We start from the raw sequence: 23,117 nt of genomic DNA, 5'->3' as shown, positions 1-23,117 counted from the left end.
ACCTTCTAGTTTTGAAAACAAAATTTTTTTTTACTATGTTTTTAAAATTGCTAAAGTTGTTTATGGTTTATGAAAAATTTTAAAATTTGGTATAAAAACTTAACTCTTTTGTTTTGAAAAATAATTTTTAAAACAGAACCATAAACACAACTCTATTTATTAAAAGTTCTAATGATCAATTTGTTATTGTTCTAATATATATTAATGACATTGTTTTTGGTTTAAGGAATGAGTCTTTAAATATAGATTTTACAAAGTTAATGTCTAGTGAATTCTATATGAGAATGATGGGAGAATTTGACATTTTTTTGACAAATTGGGTTGCAAAATAAATAAATTCCTCAAAATATCTATGTGCACCAAAAAAAATATATACAAAAAAATTGATCAAGAAATTTGGAATGAAAAATGTTAAGTTGATGAATAAGGGAAAACAATGGACTAACTTGTCCAGCCTAATGAGGCGATTCCAATTTTTTATCCTTCTCTGTCTAGTAGCAAATTGGTAGGTAGCTCGCCATTTTTTTTTTCTGAAAAAATGATTAAACTACTAAATATTAAAATTATATATAATTTTAAAAATATTTTAATAAATTTATAATTTTTAAATTTACAATAGCTAAAATTTTAATAATTTTAAATATTTAATAAACATAATCATTAACCAAATTTTTTGAAGTAAAATAATCAAACTGACATTGTCCAATTATCCAAATATCATATGTGTGTGAATGTTTCATACTTACAGCTCAATGCATTGGGGCTTCTCCCTACGCACAAATCAGACTGGGTCTCATCCTTACCTCCTGCTCAGGTTGGATTCATATTTTCAATAGTGAATGAGAGTTTATTTTGTAAAATAAAAAGCAAATATTTAATTAGTTTTAAGTTAACATAATGAGATTGATATATAATAAAAATTAAAAATTTAATAGTAATTTTTTTATCTTATTATTTTATTATATTTTCAAATTTAAAGTATACCTCTTCCCAGAATTAGTATAATGGAAATAATAATAAGAATTAGTACTTATGATTAGGAGTAAGGAGTAGCCTTCAGTAATTGAAGATTGAAGTTTGGGTTGGAAGCCCTAATCAATCATCGAGAAAGGTCCTCCATTCTCTTCTTTACTAAAACCACTGAATCAGTGAATCATCGAATGGATAAAGGAAAGGGAGTCATGGGATCCAACGCTCGAAGATGGGCCGTTGACTTCTCCGACAATTCAACCTCTCCTTCCTCTCGCGACGTTCCTGATCCTCCCGCTTTCTCTCGTGCTTCCATTGATCAGGTACTCTTTTTTTGTTGACATTAATTTTAAAAATTAAGAACGCAATTTTCTGAAAAAAAAAAAAAAGAGTTAAATTTCGTAGGACGATTCAACCCTCAGTCGCCAGAAGAAGGATGCTGAATCAAACTGGAAAGCACAGGTTCGCCTCTTTTTAACATTTTAGTTTTCAATTTTGGGTAATAATCTGGTTGCTAAGAACTTATTTACTTTAACTATTGCTTATACTATGCTATTGGATCTGGATCAACATTCACTTTGAAATAGTATTGCATATTCTAACTGTGGAAGTAGTTTACGATTGAATTACTGTTTAAGAATTTGATAGTGCGTGGAAGTTATAGATCCTTTTTAAAAGAAAGTTTTACATTTTGGGGAACATGACAGAAAGCTTGGGAAGTAGCACAAGCCCCTTTCAAGAACTAGCTAATGATGGGGTTTATGATGTGGTTGGCTGGAAGTACAGTGCACCTGTTCAGCATTGCTATCACCTTCTCAGCTCTTTGGCAGCCTATCAGCGCCTTGCAAAGCGTTGGCAAGAGTAAGATTCAGATCCTTGAATTGAATCCTGTATGATGTAAAGCATGTGTTAGTTTAGTGCATGCTTTTAGCTGTGACTCTGGTTGCAGTTGCACCGTGATGCCAAAAATTGCGGGAAAAACCGCTGCAACGCAGATGTGGAGAGTATTGCTACAGTAATGTTGCACCTGCAATTGTGGTCGTCAGCTGCAATTTAAAACCATGGTTGTACGTGATGCCTATCTAACTACAATAACAGAAAACTTTTGTAACTACTGACTCTGATTAGAGCATTGTATTAGAATTCCATTATGTCTATTATTCCCCTCCTTCTCTTATGTGGATTGATAATTTGCTCCAGCCATGATAGGGTATATCAGTATCATTTTTATAATGCATTGTTCTGTTTGTGTACTGTATCCTTTTGTTTCACTTTCCTAATTCTTATGCATGTTGCTAATTATTAGCAGTAAGCCAGTAAATGTGCATATTGTTTTCGCTTAAAGGATTATCTATTCATCATATCATTTGATGATGGAAATGTTTGCAAGGAATAAATTTAACCAACTGAAGGCCATAGTAATTTATATCTGAAACTAGTAGACTGAGTTGTAGTTGGAAATGCGTTTGCTGAATATTTGACCCTATAGATCCTGTTCCCTATCTCTGGTGATTTGATATTTTGTTGTTTTATTTTCCCTTTTCTGGTCTTTCCTCAAACTTAACCAGTCATGGCCTAATGTAAAAGCCTTTATTAGAAGTCATTTTCTTCTGGAATTGATGATAATTCTCTTTTCTTTTTTTTTTCTTCTCATTACATTTCCATAATATTTTCTATTTTGGTCTAGGTTATGTGTTGAGCCATCTTAAAACGATAGCCTAAAAAGATAGGCATGCTATCTTTTCTCTGTTCAAGGTTTAATTATAGAAACTGATTCATTTCCTTGGACCCATTCTATTGTGTTTGTTAGAGTGCTGGTAATGAATTTTGTTAAATTATAAATTTGCTAGTTCCTTCATTCTTCTCCTCTCTTCTCTTCTCACATGCTTCTTGATTCTACAAATTAAGTCAGTTTTCCTTTTATAGGCTGAAACTGTTATCAGGATTAACTAAGTTATGCTTCCAAGTCTTTCTGTGGTGTCGATATTAGCATCATCAATATACAAAAACTGTAGATTGGATTTAAAAAAACAAAAGATGAAACGAAACAGATTCTATGAGGTTCTACATGCTCTTTTAAGTTCACTTTGTAAAACTGGATATTGATATTTTTTCAATTTAAAATGTGATTATTGATGTTGAAAATAGATCTATGATGATTGATACTCTCCTGATTCCAATCTTTTGTGATTTAGTTGCACCATGTTCATCGTTGTGATGCTATTCTATGTATTCAGTATTCTTTGTTCTGTGTGCCTATTATAACCTTGCTTCTGCTTATCTACAGGAAGTGGAATATTCAGGTGGGGGTCTTAATTTGAGTTGATGAGAAATCTCTTGTTCATCCTAGTGTGTTTTTGATGAAATTTAAATAGAGAAGGATGAGGCTTGCTTTGTTATTTACGATAAACGTAACATACTCTTGGAGTCACCTGGATTGGCCAAGGTTTGTAGGAGGCTATAGTAATCTGAATAATTAAGAAAAAAATGTTTCTCTTTTATCTTGTTTTTGGATAAACTTCTATTTTTGCCTAGGATTCCAATATTTGCATGTCAATTTTCTCTCATTTTCATTTTAATTTAGATATTATGAAGCATTGTAGTAATTGACTTGGTTTATAAGCTTGAGTACATTCATGGATATGGATACTCAGATGCTAAAAATCTCATATGACCTTGCGGGTTGTGATGCTTAGGTTAAAAAAAATTAAAACATGACAAGCTCGTGAGATTTTCCCGTGAGGTTGCATTTCTTTTGATTTATATTTCATCACGGCAGCATATATGATGTATCACAATCTTAGCATAGCTATAAATAAGACTGTTGTCTTGTATACTGAATGCTATAGAAGAGCTGATATTATTATAATATCTCCTCTCTTGTTTACATAAGCTTGAGGAGACAATCACCTAGTATCGGATCCAAAGTGCTTATGTCATTTGTTTATATATTTAAACTAACGAAAATTACTATCAAGTTGTCAATATTGCATCTGAATATTATTAGTTTATTACTTTTATTCCATTTGCTGATTTGCATATATGTAGTTCGTTAAATTTGATATTGATTATTATTATGATTAGAAGTATATATTGATGAGAGATATTTTTTAATAAAATAATGATCGGCTTAAAGTCAAATTGGGTAAGCTAATAAGAAAAACAAAATATCATCAAGATTCAAAAATCTCATCTCTTGTCCAAAAACATAACATGTCTCATCAAAACCCCTAAAGAAAATGCCTATTGAAAAAAAAAATGTATTCTAGATAGAAAAGAGAATACATGAGCTCATATTGATTAAAGAGTTAATAATCAAATTAGTTTTTGAAGTATAAGATATTTTTTAATTTCGTCTTTAAAATTTTTTAATCAAATTAGTTTTTCAAAAATTACGAAATAATCATATTTGTCCTTGAGTGACTTCATTAATAATTTTTGTCTAATAATTAATGACGTAGAATATTAAATGATAATATACATAATACCTAACATGTTCAATTGGATACTGACCAAATCTGTTTATGAAAACTATCAATTTAGTTGTTGGGTCATTGCGAATATAGTTTATATAATTAGAAAAAAGATACTAAATAAATTTTCATAAATATATCTAATCATCAAATATAATTAATTCATAATCTTTAAAAAACCAATTTAATTGCAAAATATTTTAGGGACAAATTTAAAAAATATCTCATCTTTCAGAAATTAATTTGACTATTAACTCATTCATTAAATGAATAGAAAACGTATCTCATGATAACCATCAACCTAATAGCATGTACTTCTCATGTGTGAATTACTGTCTTATTTCATATCACCCCTATGAGGAAAAGCAGTGTATCATACTTGTATATTAACCACAAAGACAAGTAGATCCCATAGTCATATCAAGTCATGAGGAGGTCTTGGATGCAATCAAAGGCTCTTGGCCAACAAAAACAAGTGCTATATATCTTAATATACTGATATCTCAATTTTATTTCTTCTTCACATCAAATCACACTCTTATTCTAGACCTGCTACTCTTTTCCTTAAACTTCAATCCATTCATGATTAAATCTGTTTGTTTTATTTTAATCCCATCCCTTTTTACAACGTCATTGAGGTTTGAATACAACACATCTCATCTTATGACTTAGAATAGTCAATGTGCTAAGTTCTCTTCCAAATGATTGGGAAGACTATGTTTGGAAAGAAGCATGTGATTGTCAACCAGAAACACAATGTTAGAATTATTTTCATGCACAACTTGTAAGATAAAAATATATCATGTAAACAATATTTAGAAGAAGATGCATACTCTACTCTTAAATTCTTTTTTTCTTGTTATCAAACTGAAAATATAAGCACAACACTAGCATGAAAATAATATGCCTATCATCATCACCACCAAAAAGAAATACATGTGCCAAACATAAAAAAGACAATTATCTAAACCATATTTAAGATTACATAAATAAATTTTGCTTTCTCAAAAATCAGAATCATTTTCCATAGAACAAAGAATGGCTTTACCACAACATAGCACCATGGGCACAACCTTTAAGTTTGGAGTAGTAGCTAACATCACAAATTCATCTCATTTTGTTGTATTCCACGCTCGACAAGTTGCAACATAAGGTTATCAGCCTCAACCAACTTTCCATCCGACATTAGTTTCTTGCTCACTTTCTGACACAACTTCAAATCAGGAATCAAATTACGACTGAACATTCTAGAAGCCACTCGATTTGCTGATAGAGGAAGCCCTTTAGTCAGATAGCTTTCAATGAGAACATGGCATGTATTAGCATCAAGGTTTGATGCTGTTCTCAAAACCTTTCCCAGAAGTTTCTCAGCCTCCTCGGGTTTCCCAAAAGCACAAAGCTTTTCAATTACTTGATTGTATAATGTTCTTAATGGCTTCCTAACAAGCATTTTTTCCAATAGTTTCAACATATCATCCACTTGCTCCCATTTACAATAATGGTGAATGACTGTCCTATATGTTACCGGAGTAGGATCCAAACCTTTGCACAGCATCTTCGTTATTAACTCAGCAGCCTCGTCCAATCTACCTATCCTCCCCAATGCATCAAACAATATTGTAAATGTGACAACATCAGGATGTTTGTTGATTAAGTACATGTCTTCTAGCACTGATAGAGCAGCTTCCAAGTCACCAATCTGACAAAAACCGTGAATTACAGTAGTAAAGTTTACGACATTGATGGCACAACCCTTATTCAGGCATTCATCTAAAAATCTTTTAGCTTTAACTACTTCCTGATTTTGACACAGAGACTGTATTAGCAGGTTAATTTCAACTGGAGTTGGAAAAAATCCCTTTCCAACCATTTTCCTAACCAAATCACAAGCTGCGGACAAGTTTCCTTCCCTACGAAAACCATGCATCACAACACTGTGACTTATGGCATTTGGCATCCACCAATGCTCCTCACTTACATTCAGCATCTCTCTTGCCTCTAACGATTTCCCATTGTGGCACAGGCCATTTAACAAAGCTGTGTATGAAACGGTATTTGGCTTGCACCCATGTTTGTACATCTGCTGCAGCATCTTTTTCGCTTCATCTATCTTTCCCATGCGACAAAATCCATCAATAATAGCAGTATATGTCACAACATCAGGAATACAACCCTTCGAGTACATCTCGTTCACTAAACTCTTTGTCTCGTCTATTTTGCCTTTCTTACTAAAGGAGTTAACTACTGCACTATACCCAACCTTATCAATGTGGAAGCCCTTGTCTTCTGCTTCTCTTAAGTAAGCCAAAGCATCATCTGCATGCCCATGCTTGGATAGCGTGTGAATAAGTGTATCATATGTAACCTGATCTGGAATTAATTCACTATTCACCACCATTTTCTCCATCAACAGCTTCACTTCTTCAATTTTTTTCTCCTTGCAGAGGAAAACCATCACAGTATAATAACTAACCTTGTCAGGGGGACATCCCTTGGATGCCATTTCCACAATAAGCTCCAATGCATCTTCAACCCGATTCAGATCACAGTAACCCTTGATCAAGCAATTATAAGTGACAACATTAGGTTTGATTCCAACCAGCTCCATTCGATTCAAGATTCTCAGTGCCTTCTCCAATTTGCTGCCCTTAACTAAAACATAGATAGCAATGTTACATATAGATAAATTAAGTTCAATTCCAGCTTTCTGCATCACGGTCAAAACTTGCATGGCATGCCTCAACATGCCTGCTCGACTATAAGACACCATCACATAGCCAAAAGCTTTAGAGGAACATTTGATTCCACGACGCAACATAAGCTTAAGAATCCGCTTAGCACCCTGGCACAATTTAGTCTTGCTAAGCACATCTAACAATGTATAGTAGACAATAGCATCGTGTTTGTAGCGCCACTGCCGATCAGCCCAATAGAAGAAATTCAAAGCAATTCGTTCATCTTCTTGAGAGCGTAAGACAGCACAAACATGTGGGGGCTTCAATTTTCTCAACAAGTACCTCAAATATCCTTCAAGTGTAGGGTTCCAAGCTGACCTATATGTAATCAACCTACAAACTTCCTTAACCAAAGGATGCCTGATTTCATGTTCATCAATTTCAACTCTGCCAATACTCTCTCCATAAGCATAATTATCATTGCTATTAGAGGAGGTCATAAACTCAAGACCCTCATCATCACCATCACTAGAACCTTTTCCATCACCATCTTTTTCCTCTTTATCATCACTCAGTGTATCAATACTATCAAAATTGAAGTTCTGACCATTATCATCGGTAGTAACACGCAATTGCCCTGGAAACCTAAAACTATGATTTTCACGTTTACCACCTTGAGCCCCAGAACCAGAAACAGAACTTTTTGCAGGCAATGATGAAGAGCACAGATTCAGATCAACACAAGATAATGAATAATCATAGAAATAGCTCAAGAATCTATATTGTAAACCCTTTCGCAATGGATTCAAGCTCAGTGCCATAAGGTGCAGGAAGGCAATGTTTTTCACAACATGAAGAATACAAAAGGAACTTTGATTCAATTATGAAGAAGTGCAGGTACCTGCATTTTTCAAATTGAGAAGGATTTGTTGGTGCGATTCACAATTAATGGAAGCTTTGGATGAAATAGAGAGAGGAATCGAAGATGGAATATGCGCCATGCGACTGTGGTATCGTCTTTTTGCACTGGGCCTCACCGCTCATGATGACACCTAAACAACATTGTTGATTGCTGGGATTTTGAATTACATCCCTCTAAAATCAGCTGCAAATTTTAGAACAATAGTCACTTAGTATCTCAATAACATTTGAACAATAGTCACTTAGTTGGTACTCGATACTACTACAATAGTATCTTAATTTAATACAATAAGAAAAACAAACCATAAATTATGTCCATGGAGTAATTTCGAAATCTAGGTATCTATCTTCATGTGATGTGTTCTTGGGATGATGGTGTTTCTGATGAAACCATCTTAAAATCCCATAGAAGAAAAGAATTCAATCAACTAAGTAACCAATAGCAAAACAAACCAGCATCATTACAGAAACAATGATCAACAATCAACCAAATTCATAATCAATGAAACCAATTCATAAACCAATTCAACAATTAATAAAACCACTGCATATTCAACAATTAAACCCAAGGTTTTGAAAACCGAACCAATCATAAACCGATCTAGTCACTAATTTACTGATTTACTGGTCTAACCGGTTCAATTGTGGTCCAACCGAAAAAATCGTTTTATAATAAAATAATAAATAAATTATAAATAAACACTTTAAAATATAATTATAGTAATATAAACTTTAAAATATCATCTAAATTTAAAAAATGCATGAAATGTCACCAACTAAAATCTTAAGGTCTTAGAAAAAGTATAAACTCCAAATATGAAATGCCAACATAAAATCATCAATCATCATAAATTGATTTTTTACTTGTGCAGAAAAATCAAAAGATGCAGCATAAAAACTACTACTATCACTACTTTGATATAAATCAGCATCAATATCACCTAATAAAATACACATATTATCATTATGTTAAAAACAGTGCTGACAAGAATTGAAGGAGTACTATATTGTTATACATAGAGCCCATTCAATAACAATTAATATTAGTAAGCACTAACTTACCGGTCTTACAATTTACAAAGACTGAAAGACATACATTCTAATTGGATGAAAGTGTTTCTCATTCCATAGCAATTACACTCATGAACAAAAACCACCTCAGAAGAACAAAAAATGGAGTTATCTTACCCTAATAAGTCAGTACTTAGGCTAATACTTCTTAGCATTCTCAACAGTGCCATAAATCAAAACCAAAACAAGTGGATTTGCCCCCTCCAAAATGGGTGTGTAACTTGAACACGAACGCAATGTCGGCGTCCTTAACATCATAGATTCTAGCAAGCTTCTCCTTAAGCTCATCCTTCATATTTCAAACAGAACAAATTAAAAACCCTAAACACCATAATTGTCCAACCAATAATTACCAGACAAAAATCAATTAAATCTAAAGTTTTCAGCTCACAAACAGTAATAATGTTCTCATAATTGTCCAGCCAATAATACTCAGAATTGAATTTAATTGATAATACCTGCTTCTTTTCTATTTCTTTGATTTTTTATTTTTGATTCGTGAGAAGCAAGAAATTAGGGTTAGTTTCAAAATCCAACATTAAAACTAAAGGAAATAACATAAACTTGCAATCGATTTACCAGGACATGGACAGCAACTCGCACAGACTTGAAGCTCTGCTTTTTATATCTGCTTCCTATTGAATTACCGAAATCTACAATTGAAGAAAATATTATTAAACAGCAACTTTATTTTTAACCTGTTGAATTACCCAAAAAAATCACAAACACAGCATAGAAATAGTACACAAACACAGCAGAGCATCCAGTGCTAATCAAGAATCAAAAAATCATTCAACAAAAACACAAAACATTCAATAATCATTCAATAATTTCTGAACAGAGCATTAAAAAAAAAAAGAATTTAGGAGAGGGTTTGGTGCAGAAAAAACTTTTTTCCCTCAATTTTTCGAAGTACTTTCTTCAACCCAGTAACAAGTAACAACAACAAAGTTCACAACTTAACTAACAATAATTATTCATAATTATTCAACAATTATTCAACAAAGTTCACAGTTCACAGTTCCGTTCACAGAAAAATAAAGAAATCACGGTTCACAGTTCACACTTCACAAAACTTCACAGTAACCATCGAACGGGCTTGAACAGATAACTAACAATAATTATAAAAAATTATTCAATTATAGTTGAAAAAAAATTACCTAGAAGCTAGAAGCCTTGAACAGAGCACGCAAGAGGGAAACACCGAGACAAGGAGTACCTTCGAACGGGCTTTCCAACGGGACAGTGGCTACGGTGGAACAGAGCTGGCGCCGGCGGGACCGTGGCTGCGCGACGGAGGCTTCCACGTTCGCACGGTGGCTGCACGATGGAGGGGAAGGAAGGTTGCGATGGCTGCTGCGCGATGGAGGGTAAGTGAGGAAGCAGGCAGTGGCTGTTCGAAGTTGGAAGTTCCGACGGCGGCGGTAGCAGGCGGTGGCTGCAACGAAGCGAGGGAGGAACAGGAGCTCGATGGGAGGAGCTCTGGACTGAGTGCGAGAGGCAGAGAGCGCGTTCTGGAGTCTAGAGTTTGGTTAGGGTTGGTTTGGAGTAGTGAAGTTTCTAAACGACGCAGTTTGCTTCCTAATTCAAAAAACCGGCCGGATTATGGTTTGATTCGACCGACCGGTTTCTGGTAAGTTTAACGGTTCAACGCGGTTTTTAAAATTGACGGTTTTAACATTTTACCAATCCGAACCGGTTTTTAAAATATTAATTAAACCATATTCATAATCAGCAAAACTCCTCCATATTCATATTCATAAATCAATTCAAAAATCAATTCAACCACTGTCATATTTATTTCTAATCAACTCATAAACCAATCAACAATAAAATTCACAGCAATAACATCAATGAATCAACATGGAAAAACTATAAAAAAAAAAATTAAAATGCTCACATGATGTTGTAGAAGTAAAAGATGGACAATGAGCAGCAGTTCAGGTAGCAACAACCACGGAAGAGAGGCAAAGGAGGGACAGAGGCCCAGCACGGCGAGACGCGAGCACTCCCCATGAAGCACAGGAAGAGTAACAAGACGCGAAAAATGGAGCACACCAGACGTTGGGTGTTGTGATGACAGAAGACAACGATACGCTGCATGGCTTCAGGAAGCATAGTTCTAGCACTCACCGGCAAGCATAGTTCTAGCACTCACCGGCAGAGGCTCGACGAGATGCTAGCGGCCGAGCATACAGCATAGACGGAGGAGAGAGGCGGGAGGCAACTTGTGAGCACACGATGCAGAGTATCCGGCGAGAGGCACAACGACGACGAACAAAAATATATATAAAAAGATTATAAATATCAAAGTGCACCCGAAATGTTATTTGCCGTTAGTGAATTTGTAAAACTTAAGGTGTACTTTTGTCTTTCAAAATCAATATTTCGGATATACTTTTATATTTATGAACTTTGATATAGGATTTTGTCCATGCCAAACTCTTTCATATGTACTATTGTCCATTTACTCCTTACTTAAATGGACTAGTGAATTAACTATTAGACCAACTCAAATTGGTTGATGTAAAATTAATTTAGCATGTAAATGCTAATTAATACCGGCTAGAAAACTTGCCATATTTGCAAATTTCAAGTGAATTTTGCCTGCTTGCTGACACTATTTTTGTTGTTGAAATAGTATTTTATAGAAAAAAAAATGTTAAAAGACTAGCATAATTTATTATTTTTGACCAACAATTATCCAATTATATTTTAAAATATTAGGCTAAAAGTGTGTTATTGAATTACAAAACTAAAGAAATTAAAATGCTGGCGAAAAACTTTTTCTTTGTTTAAAATTTCATTACTACATAAGTAATATAATATCCGAATTCTTACATAATGCATTGTCTAATATGAGGTCAACTCTTATATCCAATTATTTTCAGTGATTTTGATTTGATTTCTACAAAATGACCCAGTAAAAAAATAATGCCGGATTCAACTCATCCCAACCCCAGCACGTACACCTCTACATCTCTATTCGGGTAAAATCAAGTTTCAGATTATGGTGCTTGCAAAACAGGACTCGAGTCGATTTTATTGCTATTGCTGTTGCTGCTCATATATCTGCATATAAGCTTCTTAAAGTGCAACCAAATGAGGAAGTGTTTCTGAGACGTGCAAATCCTGCATCTCGTACCTATTTTATTTTTTTAAAGGAAAGAAAAGAAATAAAATTAAGATATTAATTCCTAGTATTGAAACAGAAATTCAGATTGATGAATTTGAGTTCTAAAGGATAAATAGACTGATGAATGTTCTGTCTCTAGCCAAGAAACAAAACTTACCATAGTTCTTCTGATTTGCGTTGAACAAATACCCTGTAGAAACCTTCACCAGGTTTGCCATCATGGACGACATTGGCAATTAACCATATATGGATCGCAATTTCTCATTTTCTTTCGGCGTTGGCAAGGGAATGTAGTCCTTCAACTCCAGGTTCTTAACAGGAAAGTTGACTGAAACGAGAATTCTTATTATGAACTTGGAATAAGCAAGCTGGCATCAACTAGAACAAAATTACAGCAAGTAAATTCTTACCTAAAGTGGGATTTTTCTCCACAAAAAAATCGTTCTTAGTAAATCGACGAATGTGAATAATGATATATTTAGGCAATTTGGTAACCCGATACCGCATTCTTACTATGTGAGGTCGAACCACCTCTGTAACAGTCACCCCATCAAACTTCTTTAGAATGTTAAAGAGAGGAACCTATATAGCAAACTTTGTTAGCATAAGAGACAGTGCTTGAGAACCCGGTCAATGAAAACGGGAGAACATAAGTTACATAACATAAACTGTAGCTGTATTACCGCATAAGCAAAATCTTCTTTAGGTAAATATCATAAACTGCTTCTTCCATTTACTTTTTTTAAGGGAAAAATTTTCTGGTCTCCCTTGAATGGTGTAGTGAAATTCTTCGTTACCCCCTTCTTTGTCCAGGTAAATGGTTGCTTTAGAAGGAAGGTTAAATTTTGCCAAACCTCAGGGGAGATGAGTGTAATTTACACCTTGTTTTCAAAAAAAAATGTTAATAAGCAACAAGCTACAAGGTTTCACACTATCCTTGTAACAGTGTAACCATAACATTCCTTTCCCCATTCTTGTATATGTCTCCCAGCAAGAGAGTTATGATTCAAACTACAACCACCTAAATGTAAATTATTTTCATGACAATATTTCATTGCACAAAGCAAAGTAAGCGAGTTAAGTGAAGCAGTACCTGGGGTATTATATTTTTCTCCATCACATATTTGAAAAGTGGAGGCGGTGGCAAATCCAATCCTAGCATTAGAAATGGCATCTTGGAAGTTTCTTTGACGAATGCATCTCTCTCTATAGCATACACCATCTGAAATTTTCTCATTCTTGTTTAGGTCCTCACAATTTTCTTTCTTATCGGTGATCCCTTTGTTAGGAATCTCTTTTACAACCTCAAGTTCGCCCTATTTAAAAATGAAATGCCACTTCAGTAGATATTTTTCTTTTTTAAAAAGAAATATTTTTTCTTTGATATTTGAACATAGGTAAATAGTTGCAGCTAGCAGCAACATTCAACCGAAAGATAAGAAAATAAGAGCAATAAGAAAGTACCTGAAAGCAACCGTAAATTATGCTGGTATTCTTCTTCGATGATTTAAGATCTGCATGTAGCGTATTAAAAAGCCATGACATGAACTCAACTGGGTCAGATTGAGCTCCTATGCGAAACCGTTTCTTACTGGCTTTCATCACTGCCTGTAGAAACTCATGCGGGCTGACCTGTTGGCACAGATAAATACAGAGATAAGCATTAAATTATAAAAGTCACACATAGGTAATGAGTATGTCTAAAATAAACCTGTCCTTTAAAGTTTCATGGATGCCAGATCTTTCTCGTCAATTCGCCAAATCGATGAACAAGTGGGGATTTGCAGTGTTGATAGTTCTCAGGTATAAGGAAAAGATTCCGCAAGGGGGTAACTCTCATTAAGGACTGAATTGTTACATTCACAAAATCAGTCTCCTTAATATTATTGAGTCCCACCTGAAATCATTTCATAATGGATTAGATAAATCCAATGAACAATGCAAATTTTATTGTTATAATAAATAAGCAAGACAAGGTATACCCATTCCAGGAAGGTAACTAGAACCATCAAGTGCCCTAGACCACTGCTTATTTTTGTCAAGTAGCTCAACATCCTTTGGAGTAAACCTGCAGGCAGAGAACCATATAAATGCACTTAGATGAGTTCTAGTATTTAATCTTAACTAGAATTTATTATCACTAAATGAAGAAAGATTGGTATCATATAGAATAATCACTAAAAATTTAGTTTTAATATAATTCTTAATATTAGATAATTGAGGTTTAATCTATGATGCATGGATACTGACACGGACACGAGACACGACATGACACAACACGGGACATGCCGACACGTGAATTTTAAAATCTTATAACAACATGCATCTGATATTGGAATTTTTCATAGCATCAGTTTTGAACCTTCAGAATGGGAAACAAAAAACCTCCTCTTCCTTTATTAGTTTTTTCCCCGGCGGCCAATAGCCATTAGCCAATGCATCATAAATAGAAATCTGTTCTCAAATAATTGTGCATTGCAAGAGAGCCAAAATAAAACATATTAGACTAACCTTGGATTAAGGACATTACGAATGTCGTCCAATGAAGGATCATTAATTTCATATCCATCGGGTAGACAGTAGACTTTCTCAGTTTGGAGATTGATATAAACATGGTGTCCTGCTTCAAGACTGTGTGTATAGGCATGAGAATTTTTACCCCTGCCTTGGTAACACTTCCCACAAACTAAGCACGCATACACATTCAAATTTGACAGAGAGACAGAACAGAACTTCTCAAAGTCGAAATCCAAAACCTGCACAACATCATCATAGCTCAGAATCTCAGATATGATATGCATACAAAAGAATGATTTCCTATACAAAAGAACAGAATAAGCTGAATACCTGTCTATTAACCGTATCAAGGTAAGGACAGTCCTTCCAAGACTCAATTTGTCGACTGCGTCTTCCACCATATAATGGTTCGTTGGAATCATCGTCATCACTATCACTATCACCCAGCTCTTCATATCCATTCCATTTTTCTGGGACCCGTCATTCCTCCTCTCATTAGTAGAGAGCTTTCCCTTTCAATCATAATATTCCTCCTCATCGATGTCGGCATAATTATTGGCCAACCCAGACAGAGGGTTTGCAATGGAAGCAGCAGCAGAAGGAGGAGAAGACTCCTCATCCTTTCTCTGCCGTTTAGTCTCTGCATCAAGCTCTTCCTCCCCTAACCCCTTGTCAGTTTCCCTTTCCCTTTTTGAAGCCATGTTATGCTCAGTTCACCAATCCCCCTACCTGAGAAAAACTAAATATATCTTTACTAAAACGGGAGAAAATGTAAGGCCTATGCTATCTAATGTAATGATTTTAAAATAATTCTACATTAATAATTTCTATTCTATGTGAACATTTGTGTTATTGCATTCGAAAAATTCCAAATATTTCAGCACAACGCAAGACTTTTAACAGCGGATGTGTGCGAGTGAATACCTGATCAATATGATTAGGGTTTTGGGGTCCTAGGAGCTTCACTGTAGATTTGGAAAGTACCAGCTGCAGAACGGTCGATCGATTCAGATCATTTTTAACAACTGTTCACGGTTCAACCAGTTTTCAGAACATTGATTAAACCAAATTCATAATAACAAAACTCCTGCATATTCATAAACCAATTCAGAAATCAATTCAACCACGGCCATATTTATTTCTAATCAACAATAAAATTCAGGAAGATGGACGACGAGCAGCAGTTCAGGCAGCAACAATCACGGAAAAGAGGCGAAGGCGCGACGAGACGCGAGCACTCACCAAGAAGCACAGTTGCAGGGAGAGAGGCAAGAGGCGAAAAATAGAGCACACCACCCGCGGTTGGGTGTTGTGATGGCAAAAGACGACGATTTGTGCACGGCTGCAGGAAGCACAGCTCTAGCACTCACCGGCGGAGGCTCGGTGAGACGCTAGCGGCCGAGCACACAGCACAGACAGAGGAGAGAGGCGGGACGCGACTTGTGAGCACACGATGTGGGGTATCCGGCGAGAGCCGCGGCGAGCGTACGGTGGGGGTGAACCGATGTGAGCGGCCAGCGCTGCGCCACTGTGTGGTGTGCCGTTGTCAAAAGAACTTGGGATGAGGCGGGTTCAGAACCAGCCTAGGATTATTTTCCTAAACGTCAAACCTTCAGGGGTTTTAATTAAAAAATATTCGAACCGGTCCAAGTTTCTCAAACAAGCCGATTCATCAGTTTTTGCAAATTGATGAGAATCGGTTTGATTCAGTCAGATTTTGCAAGAACTGATGAACCAGCTGGTTTGAAAAACCCGGACCGGTTCGAAAATTTTTTAATTAAAACCCCGAAAGTTTTGACGTTTAGGAAATAAAACCCTAGTTCTGAAACTGCCTCACCCCAAATTCTTTTGACAACGGCACACCACAGAGGCATAGCGATGGCCGCTCACCTCGGTTCACCGCCACCACACGCTCGCTGCCGTCGCTGCGCCTCTCGCCGGATACTCCGCATCAAGTGCTCACGAGTTGCCTCCCGCCTCTCTCCTCCGTCTGTGCTGTGTGCTCGGCTGCTAGCGTCTCACCGAGCCTCCGCCAGTGAGTGCTAGAGCTGTGCTTCCTGCAGCCATGCAACGTATCATCGTCTTCTGCCATCACAACACTCAACGCCTGGTGTGCTCCGCTTTTCGCCTCTTACCTCTCTTCTGCAGCTCTGCTTCCTGGTGAGTGCTCGCGTCTCGCCACGCCGCGCCTCTGTCCCTCCCTTGCCTCTCTTCGGTGGTTTTGCTGCCTGAACTGTTGCTTGTTGTCCATCTTCTGCCTCTACAAGATCAGGTGAGCATTTAAATTTTTTTATAATTTTTTCACAGGTTGATTCATTGCTGTGAATTTTATTGTTGATTGGTTTATGAGTTGATTAGAAATAAATATAACAGTAGTTGAATTGAAATGTGGAATTAATTTCTGAATTGGTTTATGAATATGCAGGAGTTTTGTTGATTATGAATATGGTTTAATCGATGTTCTGAAAATCGGTTCGGACTGGCCGGTCAAACCGATTGAACCATAAACCGTTGTTAAAAATGGATCAGTCAGATGCCAAAACCGTCAATTTTAAAAAACGCCGTTGAACCCTCAAGTAAAATCAAGTTTCAGATTATGGTGCTTGCAAAACAGGACTCGTGTCGATTTTATTGCTCTTGTTGCTGCTCATATATCTGGATATAAGCTTCTTAAAGTGCAACCAAATGAGGAAGTATTTCTGAGACATGCAAATCCTGCATCTCGTACCTATTTTATTTTTTTTAAAAAAAAAAGAAATAAAATTAAGATATTAATTCCTGTTATTGATACAGAAATTCAGATTGATGAATTTGAGTTCTAAAGGATAAATAGACTGATGAATGTTCTGTGTCTAGCCAAGAAACAAAACTTACCATAGTTCTTCTGATTTGCGTTGAACAAATACCCTGTAGAAACCTTCACCAGGTTCGCCATCATGGACGACATTAGCAATTAAATCATATTTGGATCGCAATTTCTCATTTTCTTTCGCGTTGGCAAGGGAATGTAGTCCTTCAACTCCAGGTTCTTAACAGGAAAGCTGACTGAAACAAGAATTCTTATTATGAACTTGGAATAAGCACGCTGGCATCAACTAGAACAAAATTACAGTAAGTAAATTCTTACCTAAAGTGGGATTTTTCTCCACAAAAAAATTGTTCTTGGTAAATCGACGCATGTGAATAATAAAATATTTAGGCAATTTAGTAACCCGATACCGCATTCTTGCTATGTGGGGACGAACCAACTCTGTAACAGTCCCCGCATCAAACTTCTTTAGAATGTTAAAGAGAGGAACCTATATAACAAACTTTGTTAGCATAAGAGACCGTGCTTGAGAACCCGGTCAATGAAAACGGGAGAACATAAGTTACATAACATAAGTTACATAACATAAGTTACATAAACGGGAGAAGCAGTTTATGATATTTTTAAGTAAATATCATAAACTGCTTCTTTCATTTACTTCTTTTAGGGGAAAATTTTTCTGGTCTCCCTTGAATGGTGTAGTGAAATTCTTCATTACCTCCTTTGTCCAGGTTATATTGACCTCGAAGGTTATTGTTATTATATCTACAGGAGTGTTTAGTGTTATATATATATATATATATACATACATACAGGAGAGGTAAATGTTTGCTTTAGAAGGAAGGTTAAATTTCGCCAAACCTCGGGAGAGAGGAGTGTAATTTGCACCTTGTTTTCAGAAAAAAATGTTAATAAGCAACAAGCTACAAGGTTTCACACTATCCTTCTAGCAGTGTAACCACAACATTCCTTTCCCCATTCTTGTTTGTCTCCCAGCAACAGGGTTATGATTCAAACTACAACGACCTAAATGTAAATTATTTTCATGACAATATTTCAATGAACAAAGCAAAGTAAGCAAGTTAAGTGAAGCAGTACCTGGAGTATTATATTTTTCTCCATCACATCTTTCAAAACTGGAGGCGGTGGCAAATCCAATCCTAGCATTAGAAATGGCATCTTGGAAGTTTCTTTGACGAATGCATCTCTCTCTGTAGCACCATCTGAATTTTTCTCATTCTTGTTTAGGTCCTCACAATTTTCTTTCTTATCGGTGATCGATTTGTTAGGAATCTCTTTTGCAACCTCAAGTTCGCCCTATTTAAAAATGAAATGCCACTTCAGTAGATATTTTTCTTTTTAAAAAAAATATTTTTTCTTTGATATTTGAACTTAGTAAATAGTTGCAGCTAGCAGCAACATTCAACCGAAAGATAAGAAAATAAGAGCAATAAGAAAGTACCTGAAAGCAATCATAAATTATGCTGGTATTCTTCTTCGAAGATTTAAGATCTGCATGTAGTGTATTAAGAAGCCATGACATGAACTCAATTGGGTCAGATTGAGCTCCTATGTGAAACCGTTTCTTACTGGCTTTCATCACTGCCTGTAGAAACTCATGCGGGCTGACCTGTTGGCACAGATAAATACAGAGATAAGCATTAAATTATAAAAGTCACACGTAGGTAATGAGTATGTCTAAAACAAACCAGTCCTTTAAAGTTTCGTGAATGCCAGATCTTTCTTGTCAGTTCGCCAAATCGATGAACAAGTGGGGATTTGCAGTGTTGATAGTTCTCAGGTATAAGGAAAAGATTCCGCAAGGGGGTAACTCTCATTAAGGACTGAATTGTTACATTCACAAAATCAGTCTCCTTAATATTATTGAGTCCCACCTGAAATCATTTCATAATGGATTAGATAAATCCAATGAACAATGCAAATTTTATTGTTATAATAAATAAGCAAGACAAGGTATACCCATTCCAGGAAGGTAACTAGAACCATCAAGTGCCCTAGACCACTGCTTATTTTTGTCAAGTAGCTCAACATCCTTTGGAGTAAACCTGCAGGCAGAGAACCATATAAATGCACTTAGATGAGTTCTAGTATTTAATCTTAACTTAGAATTTATTATCACTAGATGAAGAAAGTTTGGTATCATATAGAATAATCACTAAAAATTTAGTTTTAATATAATTCTTAATATTAGATAATTGAGGTTTAATCTATGATGCATGGATACTGACACGGACACGAGACACGACATGACACAACACGGGACACGCCGACACGTGAATTTTAAAATCTTATAACAGCATGCATCTGATATTGGAATTTTTCATAGCATCAGTTTTGAACCTTCAGAACGGGAAACAAAAAACCTCCTCCTCCTTTTTTAGTTTTTTCCCCGGCGGCCAATAGCCATTAGCCAATGCATCATAAATAGAAATCTGTTCTCAAATAATTGTGCATTGCAAGAGAGCCAAAATAAAACATATTAGACTAACCTTGGATTAAGGACATTATGAATGTCATCCAATGAATGATCATTAATTTCATATCCATCGGGTAGACAGTAGACTTTCTCAGTTTGGAGATTGATATAAACATGGTGTCCTGCTTCAAGGCTGTGTGTATAGGCATGAGAATTTTTACCCCTGCCTTGGTAATACTTCCCACAAACTAAGAACGCATACACATTCAAATTTGACAGAGAGACAGAACAGAACTTCTCAAAGTTGAAATCCAAAACCTGCACAACATCATCATAGCTCAGAATCTCAGATATGATATGCATACAAAAGAATGACTTCCTATACAAAAGAACAGGATAAGCTGAATACCTGTCTATTAACCGTATCAAGGTAAGGACAGTCCTTCCAAGACTCAATTTGTCGACTGCATCTTCCACCATATAATGGTTCGTTGGAATCATCGTCATCACTATCACTATCACCCAGCTCTTCATATCCATTCCCATTTTTCTGGGACCCGTCATTCCTCCTCTCATTAGTAGAAAGCTTTCCCTTTCAATCATAATATTCCTCCTCATCGATGTCGGCATAATTATTGGCCAACCCAGACAGAGGGTTTGCAATGGAAGCAGCAGCAGAAGGAGGAGAAGACTCCTCATCCTTTCTCTGCCTTTTAGTCTCTGCATCAAGCTCTTCCTCCCCTAACCCCTCGTTAGTTTCCCTTTCCCTTTTTGAAGCCATATTATGTTCAGTTCACCAATCCCCCTACCTGAGAAAAACTAAATATATCTTTACTAAAACGGGAGAAAATGTAAGGCCTATGCTATCTAATGTAATGATTTTAGTATAATTCTACATCAATAATTTCTATTCTATGTGAACATTTGTGTTATTGCATTCGAAAAATTCCAAATATTTCAGCACAACGCAAGACTTTTAACAGCGGATGTGTGCGAGTGAATACCTGATCAATATGATTAGGGTTTTGGGGTCCTAGGAGCTTCACTGTAAATTTGGAAAGTACCAGCTTCAGAACGGTCAATCGATTCGGATCGACGGTGGCAACACAGAAGAGAAGCTTCTGGAGGCGCCACTATGACGACGAACGGCGGAGGGCGGCGGGTGGTTGTGTTATAGACTTTAGTGTCAATGGATTAGATACAAAATGACGAGAAACATTTTGACTGTGTGGTTGTCGGTTTTAAATGGGCCAAAATCAAAACAAGAGCCAGCGTTTTTGTTTGGTTCCTAGCAAATTAATTATAAAAAAAAGTGAATTAAAATGATGTTAAAGGCCAAGGAATGAAGATATCAATCTTACAAAAGCAATTTATTCAGTAATGAATCTTGAAGATTTAAAGCTAGCCAAAAAAGAATATGCTACATTGCCGATCCAAGAATTGATTGAACCCACAATATATAATTGGATGTGTCAAGCCTTCTATGTTAAAAAAAAAATCAGAACAAATCTGAGAAAAAAATAGATTGGTCATTAATTATAAACCCTTAAATACATTCTTGCAAGATGACAAATTTTCACTTGTCTATAATCAATGTCATCATCACCTCTCGTTTCAGCGATGCTAAAATTTTTAGCAAGTTTAGTCTTAAAGCTGGATTTTGCCAACTTGGTATTTATCATGAAAATAGATACAAAACAGGCTTTTGCATACCTGATGCACAATATCAATAGACTGTTATGCCATTTGGATTAAAGATAGTCCCATCATTATTTCAAAAGTCCATGATCAGAATTTTTATACCCACACTCTATTCAGCCCTCATCTACATAGATGACATTCTCCTGTTCTCAAAAGATAGTCCAGCTCATCAAACTCTCTTGGTCCAATTTGCTACCATTGTTGAGAAATATGAAATCATATTATCAACAAAAAAAAAGTCACATTGGACAGGCCGAAATTAAATTTTTGGGAACGACCTTTTGAGACGAATTTTTTCAACCAGGAGATCATATTTCCAAAGAACTGTTAAATTTTTCTGATGACAACCTGTCGACAAAACAAGTCCAACAGCTTTTAGGTATTGTGAACTACCGTGACTTTCTTCCATATGTGACAAGGCACACAAGTCAACTATCAAACGTGCTAAAAAAATAACCCCCACCTTAGGGTCCTGAGCAAACAGCAGCTATCAAGCATTTAAAGAAAGTTGCTCAAAACCCTCTTCCATTAAAATTCCCTAGCAAAAGACAATGCATTCTGCAAACTGATACTAGCGATAATGACTGGGGAGCTATTCTACTTGAGGAGATTGATGGGACAAGACACTACTGTGCACATGTCAGTGCATAATTCAAAGAATCTGAAAAGCATTACCATGCCACATACAAAGAGATTCTTATAGTCAAAAGAGGGATAGAGAAGTTCAGTTTTCATCTGAGTCCTTACCACTTTATCGTGGAAATGGACAACACATCATTTCCATCAATGTTGGATGCTAAAGGGAAGATACTTCACCTCTTAACAATGAACACCATCCATCCACCAACATTCTCTCTTTCGGACTGTCCTTAAGACCATCGTTTTTATAAAAGACCAGCAAACCCATTTTCTTTCTCGGTCAAGCCAACAAATCTAACTGAAGTCAAAACCCTAGCCCAACAATGTTTGTTTTATTGGTTACACAAACTTCTCTTTGTTATACAAATAACAGCCACTTCATTCTTGTTCTTAATTGTGCAGAGAATGCCGCTGACGTTCTCCAGCCTAATCCGGGACCATGAACAACCCGATTGAGATATGCACCACAAACGGTCAGTCGTGGAGCATCCGATGGGGGGTCGAGGAGGAGCATCCGCATTGAATCGGCTTCACACGAGGGTGGTGGAACTTCTACGACCACTACCATCTTCAAACCGGATCGATGCTACTATTCTCATATCACCAACCAAAGTTTCTCTATGTGGTCATTCATAGCCATAATTTCTGCAAAATCAACTATGGAAGGTAAGACAAATTTTAATCATGTTGCCATGCATACATAATTTTCGGTGCTCATCAACAAACTGATGCCTTATATTGATTGTCGTATGTGTTTTATGTTGATTAA

At 35.9% G+C, this 23,117-nt stretch overlaps 2 protein-coding genes, 1 long non-coding RNA gene and 1 pseudogene across 7 annotated transcripts; 1 reads left to right on the top strand and 3 right to left on the bottom strand.

Moving 5' to 3' along the window:
• Positions 1-735: 735 nt before the first annotated feature.
• LOC114924210 (uncharacterized) lies at positions 736-3,468 on the top strand. 2 transcript variants are annotated; one of them, XR_011863793.1, is made up of 5 exons: positions 736-814; positions 1,041-1,292; positions 1,360-1,431; positions 1,677-1,830; positions 3,257-3,468. It is a non-coding gene; the product is annotated as an uncharacterized lncRNA (long non-coding RNA). The 2 variants fall into 2 exon arrangements; XR_011863792.1 differs by lacking the exon at positions 736-814 and having other exon boundaries at positions 992-1,292.
• A 1,788-nt stretch (positions 3,469-5,256) lies between these two features.
• Positions 5,257-10,671, bottom strand: LOC112702675 (uncharacterized). 2 transcript variants are annotated; one of them, XM_025753807.3, is made up of 4 exons: positions 10,270-10,671; positions 9,689-9,762; positions 9,227-9,398; positions 5,257-8,222 (listed from the first exon to the last, which is right to left on the bottom strand). In XM_025753807.3, exon 4 carries the CDS (start codon positions 7,936-7,938, stop codon positions 5,542-5,544), a length of 2,397 nt encoding a protein of 798 aa, XP_025609592.1. In that variant the 5' UTR covers positions 7,939-8,222; positions 9,227-9,398; positions 9,689-9,762; positions 10,270-10,671; the 3' UTR covers positions 5,257-5,541. The 2 variants fall into 2 exon arrangements, with proteins under 2 accessions (XP_025609592.1, XP_025609593.1); XM_025753808.3 differs by having other exon boundaries at positions 10,329-10,662.
• Positions 10,672-11,903: 1,232 nt separating this feature from the next.
• Positions 11,904-15,463, bottom strand: LOC112702676 (uncharacterized; annotated as a pseudogene).
• LOC112701222 (uncharacterized) lies at positions 15,282-21,465 on the bottom strand. 3 transcript variants are annotated; one of them, XM_072199235.1, is made up of 11 exons: positions 21,013-21,444; positions 20,418-20,817; positions 20,082-20,326; positions 19,552-19,637; positions 19,281-19,466; positions 19,034-19,201; positions 18,670-18,888; positions 17,890-18,061; positions 17,637-17,807; positions 15,687-15,849; positions 15,282-15,491 (listed from the first exon to the last, which is right to left on the bottom strand). In XM_072199235.1, the coding sequence occupies exons 3-9, from the start codon at positions 20,215-20,217 to the stop codon at positions 17,716-17,718; spliced, it is 1,059 nt and encodes a 352-aa protein (XP_072055336.1). In that variant the 5' UTR covers positions 20,218-20,326; positions 20,418-20,817; positions 21,013-21,444; the 3' UTR covers positions 15,282-15,491; positions 15,687-15,849; positions 17,637-17,715. The 3 variants fall into 3 exon arrangements, with proteins under 3 accessions (XP_072055336.1, XP_072055338.1, XP_072055337.1); XM_072199237.1 differs by lacking the exons at positions 15,282-15,491; positions 15,687-15,849 and adding an exon at positions 16,892-17,490 and having other exon boundaries at positions 20,418-20,827; positions 21,013-21,465; XM_072199236.1 differs by lacking the exons at positions 15,282-15,491; positions 15,687-15,849 and adding an exon at positions 16,892-17,490.
• Positions 21,466-23,117: the final 1,652 nt, after the last annotated feature.

Source organism: Arachis hypogaea, chromosome 7 (genome assembly GCF_003086295.3).
Source record: "Arachis hypogaea cultivar Tifrunner chromosome 7, arahy.Tifrunner.gnm2.J5K5, whole genome shotgun sequence".
NCBI classification, from domain to species: domain Eukaryota; kingdom Viridiplantae; phylum Streptophyta; class Magnoliopsida; order Fabales; family Fabaceae; genus Arachis; species Arachis hypogaea.
The sequence above is the reverse complement of the archived record's forward strand: the minus strand, read 5'-3'. Positions and strand labels throughout refer to the sequence as shown.